Genomic DNA, 12,233 nt, shown 5'->3' with positions numbered 1-12,233 from the left:
CCGGGCACCCACTAGTTCTTCTGGTCTCAGGATGATGTAGGTCTCTGGTTCATGCGGCCCCTTCTGTCTCTTGGGCTCTTAGTTGTTGTGTGGCCTTGGTGTTCTTCACTTTCCTTTGCTCCAGGTGGGTTGAGACCAATTGATGCATCTTAGATGGCCACTTGTTAGCATTTAAGACCCCAGGCGCCACATTTCAAAGTGGGATGCAGAATGATTTCATAATAGAATTATTTTGCCAATTGACTTAGAAGTCCCCTCAAACCATGTTCCCCAGACCCCCGCCCTTGCTCCGCTGACCTTTGAAGCATTCATTTTATCCCGGAAACTTCTTTGCTTTTGGTCCAGTCCAACTGAGCTGACCTTCCATGTATTGAGTGTTGTCCTTCCGTTCACCTAAAGCAGTTCTTATCTACTGATTAATCAATAAAAAACCCTCTCCCACCCTCCCTCCCTCCCCCCCTCGTAACCACAAAAGTATGTGTTCTTCTCAGGTTTACTATTTCTCAAGATCTTATAATAGTGGTCTTATACAATATTTGTCCTTTTGCCTCTGACTAATTTCGCTCAGCATAATGCCTTCCAGGTTCCTCCATGTTATGAAATGTTTCACAGATTCGTCACTGTTCTTTATCGATGAGTAGTATTCCATTGTGTGAATATACCACAATTTATTTACCCATTCATCCGTTGATGGACACCTTGGTTGCTTCCAACTTTTTGCTATTGTAAACAGAGCTGCAATAAACATGGGTGTGCATATATCTGTTTGTGTGAAGGCTCTTGTATCTCTAGGGTATATTCCGAGGAGTGGGATTTCTGGGTTGTATGGTAGTTCTATTTCTAACTGTTTAAGATAACACCAGATAGATTTCCAAAGTGGTTCTTCCATTTTACATTCCCACCAGCGGTGTATGAGAGTTCCAATCTCTCCGCAGCCTCTCCAACATTGATTATTTTGTGTTTTTTGGATTAATGCCAGCCTTGCTGGTGTGAGATGGAATCTCATCGTAGTTTTAATTTGCATTTCTCTAATGGCTAATGATCGAGAGCATTTTCTCATGTATCTGTTGGCTGCCTGAATATCTTCTTTAGTGAAATGTGTGTTCATATCCTTTGCCCACTTCTTGATTGGGTTGTTTGTCTTTTTGTGGTTGAGTTTTGACAGAATCATGTAGATTTTAGAGATTGGGCGCTGGTCGGAGATGTCATAGCTGAAAATTCTTTCCCAGTCTGTAGGTGGTCTTTTTACTCTTTTGGTGAAGTCTTTAGATGAGCATAGGTGTTTGATTTTTAGGACCTCCCAGTTATCGGGTTTCTCTTCATCATTTTTGGTAATGTTTTGTATTCTGTTTATGCCTTGTATTAGGGCTCCTAGGGTTGTCCCTGTTTTTTCTTCCATGATCTTTATTGTTTTAGTCTTTATGTTTAGGTCTTTGATCCACTTGGAGTTAGTTTTTGTGCATGGTGTAAGGTATGGGTCCTGTTTCATTTTTTTGCAAATGGATATCCAGTTATGCCAACACCATTTGTTAAAAAGGCTTTCTTTTCCCCAGTTAATTGACACTGGTCCTTTGTCAAATATCAGCTGCTCATACGTGGATGGATCTATGTCTGGGTTCTCAATTCTGTTCCATTGGTCTATGTGCCTGTTGTTGTACCAGTATCAGGCTGTTTTGACTACTGTGGCTGTATAATAGGTTCTGAAATCAGGTAGAGTGAGGCCTCCCACTTTCTTCTTCTTTTTCAGTAATGCTTTGCTTATCCGGGGGTTCTTTCCCTTCCATATGAAATTAGTGATTTGTTTCTCTATCCCCTTAAAATATGACATTGGAATTTGGATTGGAAGTGCGTTAAATGTATAGATGGCTTTTGGTAGAATAGACATTTTTACTATGTTAAGTCTTCCTATCCATGAGCAAGGTATGTTTTTCCACTTAAGTATGTCCTTTTGAATTTCTTGTAGTAGAGCTTTGTAGTTTTCTTTGTATAGGTCTTTTACATCCTTGGTAAGATTTATTCCTAAGTATCTTATCTTCTTGGGGGCTACTGTGAATGGTATTGATTTGGTTATTTCCTCTTCGGTGTTCTTTTTGTTGATGTAGAGGAATCCAAGTGATTTTTGTATTGTTTATTTTATAACCTGAGACTTTGCCAAACTCTTCTATTAGTTTCAGTAGTTTTCTGGAGGATTCCTTAGGGTTTTCTGTGTAAATAATCATGTCATCTGCAAATAGTGATAACTTTACTTCCTCCTTGCCAATCCGGATACCTTTTATTTCTTTGTCTAGCCTAATTGCCCTGGCTAGGACTTCCAGCACGATGTTGAATAAGAGCGGTGATAAAGGGCATCCTTGTCTGGTTCCCGTTCTCAAGGGAAATGCTTTCAGGTTCTCTCCATTTAGAGTGATATTGGCTGTTGGCTTTGCATAGATGCCCTTTATTATGCTGAGGAATTTTCCTTCAATTCCTATTTTGGTAAGAGTTTTTATCATGAATGGGTGTTGGACTTTGTCAAATGCCTTTTCTGCATCAATTGATAAGATCATGAAAACATGTCTTTTTAATATTATTTTAATGTTTTAACAATTAGCTACGGGGCATTTAACTTTAGTTGAAAAGTATTCAGTGAAAGAAATACACTTTTTATTTCTTATAATGGAAAATCTCAAACATCTACAAAACTAGAGCTACTACTACAATGAATCCCCCTTACCCATCACCATCCTCAATAATGACTCACAATTTTATTTCATCTATGATTCCATTCATTCCTCCTATCACCATATCCCATTAGATTATTCTAAAACAAATCCAAGACATCACAATACACTTTTTAAATACAAGAAAACTTGTTGTTTTTGCAAAGATCTCTCTTTCTAATAAGTAACTGTGCTATAAAGATAAAAATAACAAACGAAAGGAAACTTACCTGTTCCAATGTCTTTACTAACACCAGAGAAAATATCATCATCTATGCACTCAGGTAAGCCTTGTTCATCTAGTTGCCCTTCAATTTTACTAATTGTTTTTGCAAGAGAAAAGTCTGTGAAATCCTCCGGAATGGCAACATCATTGGCAGTTTGTACATCAGAGTATTTCAGTTTTACACTAAAAATACATATACAATACAGAAAGGAGATACGGCTTTTACCCAAATAACAAAGCAGATCAAAATTACTATAAATTTTATGATGAAATCTACAATTGATACTTTCAAGGACTATATTATAAGACTTAGTAGCCTTTCAGGATTCACGAATTACACCGTCATAGAGTTGGACAGGCTTTATGAGGCCAGTTGGTCTAGACCTTGTCTCCAAACAGGTAAAGATTGAAACCAAGAGCACTGAATTTGTTCAAAATCCAGGGACTCCCTATACACAACAATGTACAGTGCTTTGTGAAATACCCAGAGGTAGAAGACTACTTGGTCTAATTGAGAGAACTGGGCAGAGAGACAAGAATCATAGGTTCTACTCTCAGTTCTCAGAAAATATCTCACTAAAAATAACATTTAAAAAATTAAAAATGTGGCAATTTTCCTTAAAGAAACTTTACAAATATTCATTAGCTGCTGAAAGATATTTCTAAGGGGAAAATGTTTTAACTTATTGAACGTGGATGAGATATATACAGTGTAATTTTATATATTTTGGAAATAAAAAGATCTAGAGAAACACAAAAAGCTTAAAAATTAAGAACAATTGTACTCTAAATCATAAAACTAAAAATATAAAAGTAACATTTTCAAACTGTACTATACCTTGAGTTTGTTTTCCTTCCTTTATGCGCAGAGTGTAGTTTGTTTTGAACCTTGATTACTGGACCAATATTTTTGGTCTTTGGCTACATGAAAAGAATTTAAACTACTGATTAAATAGATTCTAATCATCGGCCAAGGAAAGCAGTTTTGTAATACATAGAATTGCTATTTTAATGGAATTAGCTAAACTGTATTTTGCAGAATCCCAGAATTTTACAGTTTGAAAGGGCCTAGAGATTGTCAGAACCAAGATGTTCTGAGATAAGGAAAATGAAGACCAAAGACTCAAGGGTACTCTGCTAGCTAGTAGAGCATTAAACCCTGATGTTCAGACTCTCAGAATTAATTCTCCTCACCACCTGCTTGACTGTTCATGGGGCAGGCCCTCCCTGGCATTCACGTTTACTGTTCCCTTGGCTAGATGCCCATAGTGGGGAACTTGTGAATCCCAGTTTGCCCAGGCTCCGGAACACTAACCTCTGCAGGGTAAATATTTAAATGAATGAATGAACCTTTCAAACCATTTTCTTTATATATGAGTACCTTTCTTTGTCCAGTCTTCTACCTACAAGATTTAGGCTTCCAAAAGAAAACTAAAAAGCCTCAGGCTACAAACTCACTCCACTCAGGATTTTTTTTCCAGTGGTTGGAAATACATCTCCAAATTGTTCAGTGAAATTGAGACAATGAGGGTTCAATCTATTTTATGAGCAACATTTCATTAACGCATCCCTTCTGAGTACCAAATTTATATTCTACTTCTACGGAGTCACACCTCTTCTCTATTTTGTGAAAGAAAAGTACAAAACATAACCTAACATTCTACAGAATGTAACTGTATTTATAGAAAGTTTGACTTCATACCTTAGATTCTGAATGTAGATGAATTGTCTCTTCAGAGGATAACAGGCCTCTACAGACAAAAAATAAACACTATACATTAATGATCAATGATACTAAGCTGAGACTCTGAAATGCAATAGTAATTATATTTGAAAGAGAAAATATACAACTTTCAAGTAGACTCTGCTGTAATTCTAGTCATTCACATGTTAATCTGTTTTGAATGACAGTCTCAAATAAGTAAAGTGACCTAGTTAAATAATTCACCTTTGGGAAGATTAACTATAATGCCAACATTTTTCTAGGAAAATACAGCACCAATTTTAATGAACAAAAACCATGCAAGGACTATCCATTTTGCAAAATGATTCACTAACAGTGCTTTTCGTTGTGAGTACACTCACGGTATCATTTGTCTAATGAACTTAATTACTTGGTCAATGTCTGCTTTCCCCATTACACTGTGAACTCCTCGTGGGTAGGAATCATATCTGCCTTGGTATTGCTCTATGCCTAGTACTTTGCACAGTATCTAGCACATAATCTTTTAAATTGGTGCTAAATAAGTATTTGTTTGATTAATTAATAAATATATCTAAAATGCAATTCATTTTCGTGCACAAAGTTTTCAAAATATGCCTGCAGCTTAAAGTAAGGCGTGGTTATGGGGATCTTCAAACTATGGCCTGTGGGCTAAATCTACCTACACCCATTCGTTTACTCAATGACTACGGCTGTTTTCAGACTACAACTCAGACTAAGCAGTGGTGACAGAGAAAGTATAGCTCCCCCTCCAAAAAAACTACTACTCAATCCTTTATAGAAAAAGTTCGCTTATCCTTGATCAATTGCTTAGAACATACCAACATATGTATTAATATTTCTGAAAACCAAGCTAATACCTACTGTTGCCATTAAAAAAATTTATCATATCCCCTGAAGACATCTAACCATATTTGTTGTTGTTTTGTACTGTCAAACTAATTTCAACTGCTGGTGACCCCACGTGACAGACTAGAACTGCCCTATGGGGTTTTCTAGGAATCTTTACAGGAGCAGATCACCAGGTCTTCCTCCTACAGAGCTGCTGGGTGGGTTTGAACTGTAAATCTTTCAGCCAGCAACCAAGCCCTTAACGGCTGTGCCACCAGGGCTCCCTTCTAATCACAGTGGAGGACATAAATATACAATTACTTTCCACTAGATACTAGTCATACATAATTTTTTTAAATACACTTAAGTAGATAATACTTAAGTGTATTAAAAAAAATTAAGTATATTAATTTTTATTATTAATATATTACTTAACTATATTAAAAAAATTTTTTGTATGACTAGTATCTAATGGAAACTCGATGGCAACGGGTTTTTTTTTTTTTAAGTAGATAATATTGAATCCAATCTCTAATCTCTTGAAGAACTCCAGAAATAGCTCTGGGAAGAAAAGAAAAAAAGTTTTCAAAATACCTTAAAAATACAGAAACTAAAGAATCATTAAGGAATCCTGGTGGTGCAATAGTTAAGTGCTCAGCTGCTAACTGAAACGTCGGTGGTTCAAACCCACCCAGGGCTTTGCAGGAGAAAAGACCTGGCGATCTGTTCCCTTAAAGATTACAGCCTAGGGAACCCTATAGAGCAGTTATACTCTGTCCTACAGGGTCTCTATGAGCTAGAATCCACTCGATGGTACATTGCATCACAGAATCATTCTGACATATAAAATGAAAATCTTTCCAAATATTACAGAAATCTTAAGTGTTCTCTTTGATCACCCTCAATTCAAATTAATGTTTTCCATTTCCTTATATTTTCTACATCTTTCTTCCCTCCTCCACACACACATACATTTTAAGAGTTACATATCTGCCTGAGGGCTAGTAGGCTAAAGTTATTCTGCTAGTACATTTCCATGAAAAAAATGATCTAGAACACAGTATTCTGATTACTTTTATTAAACTTCTCCACGAAAAGTTTCTATGTAAGTGCGATTCATACGGCCTGCTTTCAGCCGACTGGAAGATGTGTATACACCGTACTATGCTATTAGAAAGCTAAATTCTGGTTTCCCTACCACACTGTTGGACCACGTAACCCTCGCTGTTGAGGATCTATTATAATGTGTACTGCCTGACTACAACCACTTAGGTGGATTATCACTGTTCCAAGTTGAAGTGAACGGTCTCTGCAAAATTACCTCTTCTGTTAAGCAATTCCCAACTAGTGGTCAAATGCCATGTTTCACAGGGTAAAAGCAGTTCCAAATAGTAGCATAAAAGGCACCTGATGTAGGCAGAGGTGCCATCAGCTCTTTACACTGAAGGAACATTTAGTAAAAGAGTATCAGCAGATTTATTTTTAAATCAGTCTCTTATTTGCTTCCACAGAAACCGCCCTTATTAGCTTTTGTTACCATCACTAGGTCTTCTAGTTCACTGGACAAGAGCTATGCCTAATCTTACCTGTAATACAAATTTTGTAATTTTCATAACAGTTAAACATCTTTTTTTCATAAAATATCAGAGATTATTACACATAGTATAGATAAGTAGCTTCATGTTATACGTAAACATACATATGTGTGTACTGGATGATGATGTCAAAATGTATTTTTTATGAATATACTAAAAAAAAAAAAAAAAAAGAAAACCAACATGCTAGGCATTAACCCTTTGGGAGCAAGACCAGATCTGTTTACTTGCTATTGCACTACCAGTGGCTAGTACCTGGCAGTAACTGTGTTCAGAAATTATTCTTTGAGGTTACTGAGCTGTAATTTACATATAGTAAAATATGCCCTTATTAAGCGCATAATTCTGTAAAATTTGACAGACTTATGTGGTCATATAGCTACCACAACAATCACGATATGGAATATTTCCAGTATCTCAGAAGCTCCAAGTGCTACTTCATAGTTAACTCCTCTCCTGGAAATCCTGTCCAGACAACCACTAATCTCGTTTCTGTCCCTTTACCCGTTGCCTATTGTCATCGAGTCTGTCCCTATAGTTTTGCCTTTTCCAGAATGTCATATAAAGAAATCATACGGTATGTACATTTCTGAGTCTGGCTTCTTTCACTTAGCATCCATGTTGTTGCTGAACCAGCAGTTTGTTGCTTCTTATTGCCAAGTAGTATTCCATTGCAATGTACATACCACGCTGTTCATCAATTCACCATTTGATGGATATTTGAGCTGTTTCCAGTTTTGGAAAATTATGAATAAAACGGCTATAAACATTTGTGTACAGGTTTTTGTGTAGACGTACGTCTTCACTTCTCACGGGTAAATACCTAGGAGAGGAACCGCTGAATCATATGCAATAATTATTTTTGAATAAATAAATTCATGTCCCAAAATTTCAAGTATAAGCCAAATATGCTGGTGCTTTAGTAACAGATTTCCTTTTTATCTCTAAGCCCTGTACTACTGCTGGGTGCACAGCTAGGCCATATCTCGTTCACCATCTCCCTAGCTGTTAATGGACGTAAGAGCTACCAATGGACATAAAGTAAAGTATGTGTTTTGGGCGGAGATAACTGCCCTCTGAAGAAACCCAGAACTCTGTTCAGCTATCTAAGTGGGGTAACAGAAGAAGGGCTGTTCTCTGGCACCAATAAATCTGGAATAGCCCTGAACAGGGGCAATAAATGATGTCCATTGCCTACAGGAGGTCTTCCACCTTCACTAGTCATTTTCCCTTGTATTACCCACTTTTACTACTCCTTCCTCAACCTGTTCTCCATACATGCTACTTGGCGTGTAGACATGGCTGTCTAATTAGTATTTAATCCTGGGAGAGATAAACTTGGGTGTTCTTCTCTAAGACACGAACTGGAGTGTGCTTGGATGCAATCTAACATACACTGTGGATGGGAGCCTAACTTCAGGGAATCTAGGCTGATGATGACGTGTGCTGTTCTACTCATCACTGTCCTGTTTATTCTGTGAGTAATAAACGCCTGTTGACATCGTCATTAAAACAGTGGCCTGTGCTCTGCTCCAAACGTTCTTCACTAAGAACTTGTGAATACAGGATACCGCAAACGTGTTTAGCCATCATGCCATCTTAGAGCTGTACAGAGCAGGCAGCTCTTCCCCAGTCACTTTCTGAGCACCTTCCAACCTGAGGGGCTCATCTTCCAGAACTATAACAATCTTCCACAGCTACTCATAAGGTTTTCACTGGTCAATTTTTTTAGAAGTGGATCTATAGGTCCTTCTTCCTAGTCTGTCTTAATCTAGAAGCTCTGCTGAAACCTGTCCACCATGGGCGACTCTGCTGCATGGGCGATTCTGCTGGTATTTGAAATACTGGTGGCACAGCTTCCAGCATCACAGCAACACGCAAGCCACCACAGTAAACAAACTGACAGAAAAGCTATGGAAGAGCTGCCTCCTCAAAGTAGAGTTGACCTTAATGACATGGATGGAGTAAAGTTTTTGGAATCTTTTTTCAACAACATAAACGGTGACTATACAAGTGGACTCACTGGATGGAATACACAGGAATCAAATTAACTACATCTGTGGAAAGAGATGATGGAGGAGCACAATATCAGCAGTCAGAACAACGCCAGGGGCTGACTGCAGATCAGACCTTCATCAATTGTTCATATGCAAGTTCAAGTTGAAGCTGAAGAAAATTAAAACAAGTTCACAGGAGCCAAAGTACAACCTTGAGTATATACCACCTCAATTTAGAGACCATCTCAGGAATAGACTTGATGCACTAAAAACTAATGACCGAAGACCAGAAGAGTAGTAGGATGACATCAAGGACACCATACAAGAATAAAGAAAAAGGTCATTAACAAGACAGGAACCATATCTGTGCCCATTCCAAAGGAACCCTGATCCAAAAGAATGTGGAAATTATCAAACGATATCATTAATATCACACACAAAGTAAAATCATGCTGAAAACCATTCAAAAGAGGTTGCAGCAGTACAGTGACAGGAAACTGCCAGAAATACAAGCCGGATTCAGAAGAGAATGTGGAACGAAGGATATCGTTGCTGATGTCAGACAGATCTTGGCTAAAAACAGAGAATGCCAGAAAGATATTTACCTGTGTTTTATCGACTGTGCAAAGACATTTGACTGTGCGGCTCATAACACTGCAAAGAATGAGAATTCCAGAATACTTAATTGTGCCCATTAGGAACCTATACATAGATCAAGAGGCAGTGGTTACGTGGCTTAAAATCAGAAAAGGTGTGTGTCAGGGTTGTATCCTTTCACCATACTTATTCAATCTGTATGCTGAGCAAATAATCCAAGAAGCTGGACTATATGAGGAAGAACAGGGCATCAGGATTGGAGGTAGACTCATTAACAGCCTGCGATATGCTGATGACACAACCTTGCTGAAAGTGAAGAGGACTTGAAGCACTTACTGATGCAGATGAAGATCAAAGACCACAGCCTTCAGTATGGATTACACCTCAACATAAAGAGAACAAAAATCCTCACAACTGGACCAATAAGCAACATCATGATAAACGAAGAAAATGTTGAAGTTGTCAAGGATTTCATTTTACTTGGATCCACAATCAATGCCCACAGAGGCAACAGCCAAGAAATCAAACGACCCACTGTATTGAGCAAATTTGCTGCAAAAGACCTCTTCAAAGTGTTAAAAAAGCAAAGATGTCACTTTGAGGACTAAGGTATGCCTGATCCAAGCCATGGTATTTTCAATCACCTCATATGCACACAAAAGCTGGACAATGAATAAAGAAGACCAAAAAAGAATTGATGCCTTTCAATTATGGTGTTGGTGATGAATACTGAATATACTCTGGATGTCTAGAAGAACGAATGAGTCTGTCTTGGAAGAAGTACAATCAGAATGCTCCTTACAAACAAGGATGATGAGACTTTGTCTCACATGCGTTGGACACGTTATCAGGTGGGAACAGTTCCTGGAGAAGGACATCATGTTTGGTAAAGGAGAGAGTCAGCAAAAAAGAGGAAGACCCTCAATGAAATAGAATGACACAGCGGCTACAAAAACGGGCTCAAACACAGCAACGACTGTGAGGATGGTGCAGGCCCCAGCAGTGCTTTGTTCTGTTGTACACAGGGTCACTATAAGTTGGAACAGACTCAAGGGCACCTAACAACAACCACAACAGGGCTGTGCAGCTCTTACAGCCTGCTTCTCAATCTTAGAAGATTGGGAAGATTGGGGGAACCCATAATTGTTTTCAGATTTAAACAGTCATAGACACTTTTAATCTAGTCTTAAAGATTCTTTGGTGGTACAACTTTCACAAAACTCTGAGTTTCTTATCTCTTTGATTCCAGTCCCATGTGCCATTACCACACTCACAGTTCTTTTCAAGAATTAGTTCTCTGATATGCTTTTTTTTTTTTTTTTAATTTGAACCTTTCTCTTTCTCAGTTTAAAAAGGGGTTACCTTGAGGTTGTCAGGCTTCTATGGTGAGGCTGTATCTTTGGTTTGATCTTGGCCTGTAGTCACTTTATCCAATTTAAAAATTTTACTAAGATGTCCTTTAATCTGATTCTTGCTTTAAACACCTTAATTAATTGAAAATTTTATCAACATTTGAGGAGGCCACATCTTTAGTCTTATCTTTGCCTCAAGGTAGAGTTTTTATAGGCTTTTATTCCTCAAAAATGTACTCAATTTTATATCATAATACTTGAGGTCTAAAAGCAGCTGACTCTCCCAACATCACAATATCTGTAATTTCTAGAATCTCCATATTTTTTTTCATTTCTGCTTGCAAACCTGCCAATTCTTTCCCGAATTCATTTCTTTCTTGTAATACCTTGCCACATACAGCTAATAGCAAAAGCATGTCCTACTACCAGCGTTTTCCAATCTCTTCCCCTAGAGTCACAAGTTTATAGGACACCTGCTGTTCTGCCTCCCAGTATACTACAGGTGACGGTTTTATTCACATAGATCCTATACTTTCCCTGTTAAATTTATTCCTAAATATTTCATGGTTCCCTAATTTCTTGACACATTAGAAGTTCATGTGAAATTGAAGAAAAACAAGATCTAATATATATTACCTTTACTAATCTATTTTCCACCTAATCTTCATATACATTTTAAAAGAAAGGTGGTACATCACGTGAGGACAGGTTCACAAGGCTCGTCCACTGTGGCTGGAGCCTCAGTGGAACCACACACTACCTCACCTGCATGGGCAAGCTGTGCACCTTGTGGAGCTGCAGAGTCCTCATTCTTAAAACAAGGACAATAATATTTATCTCAAAATAATACTTTGAGAATTAAACGAGATAAAGTAGGTCTTGCGTGGTATCTGACTGATACATGTCCAGTTATTATTTTATATATTACATTACTATTCTTCAAATTATAGAGTTGGAAAACCTACATGCAAAAAGATTTTACATAATAAAAGGCCCACATGTCATTTAAAAAAACACAGCAAAACAAAAAACCAAATAGTATTTGAGACTTTCAGTCGCTTACCTTAAACTGCAATCATCCTCATTTTGGTAAGATTTAACTTGTGAAAAAGGCCTCGATTGTACTTCTTGCTGTTCTCTCTAGTTAAATGAGGAAATATATGTCATGTATAATACAGAAAAGGACATAAAACCAGGATACATTCAAGTGCCT

The 12,233-nt window shown here is 37.6% G+C and overlaps 1 protein-coding gene across 2 annotated transcripts in view; it reads right to left on the bottom strand.

The window, feature by feature from the left end:
- Positions 1–12,233, bottom strand: part of TEX9 (testis expressed 9) — a 58,278-nt gene that overhangs the window by 28,401 nt on the left and 17,644 nt on the right. For both annotated transcript variants that reach the window (XM_049905717.1, XM_049905718.1), the window contains exons 4-7: positions 12,084–12,160; positions 4,628–4,676; positions 3,764–3,846; positions 2,930–3,108 (exon numbers count right to left, since the gene is read on the bottom strand). In XM_049905717.1, the coding sequence (XP_049761674.1) occupies positions 2,930–3,108; positions 3,764–3,846; positions 4,628–4,676; positions 12,084–12,160 (388 nt within the window). The remainder of the gene's footprint in view (positions 1–2,929; positions 3,109–3,763; positions 3,847–4,627; positions 4,677–12,083; positions 12,161–12,233) is intronic.

Source organism: Elephas maximus, chromosome 13, assembly GCF_024166365.1.
Source record: "Elephas maximus indicus isolate mEleMax1 chromosome 13, mEleMax1 primary haplotype, whole genome shotgun sequence".
In the NCBI taxonomy this organism is placed as follows: Eukaryota; Metazoa; Chordata; class Mammalia; order Proboscidea; family Elephantidae; genus Elephas; species Elephas maximus.
Note: the sequence above shows the minus strand (reverse complement) of the source record. Positions and strands in the feature narration are given on the sequence as shown.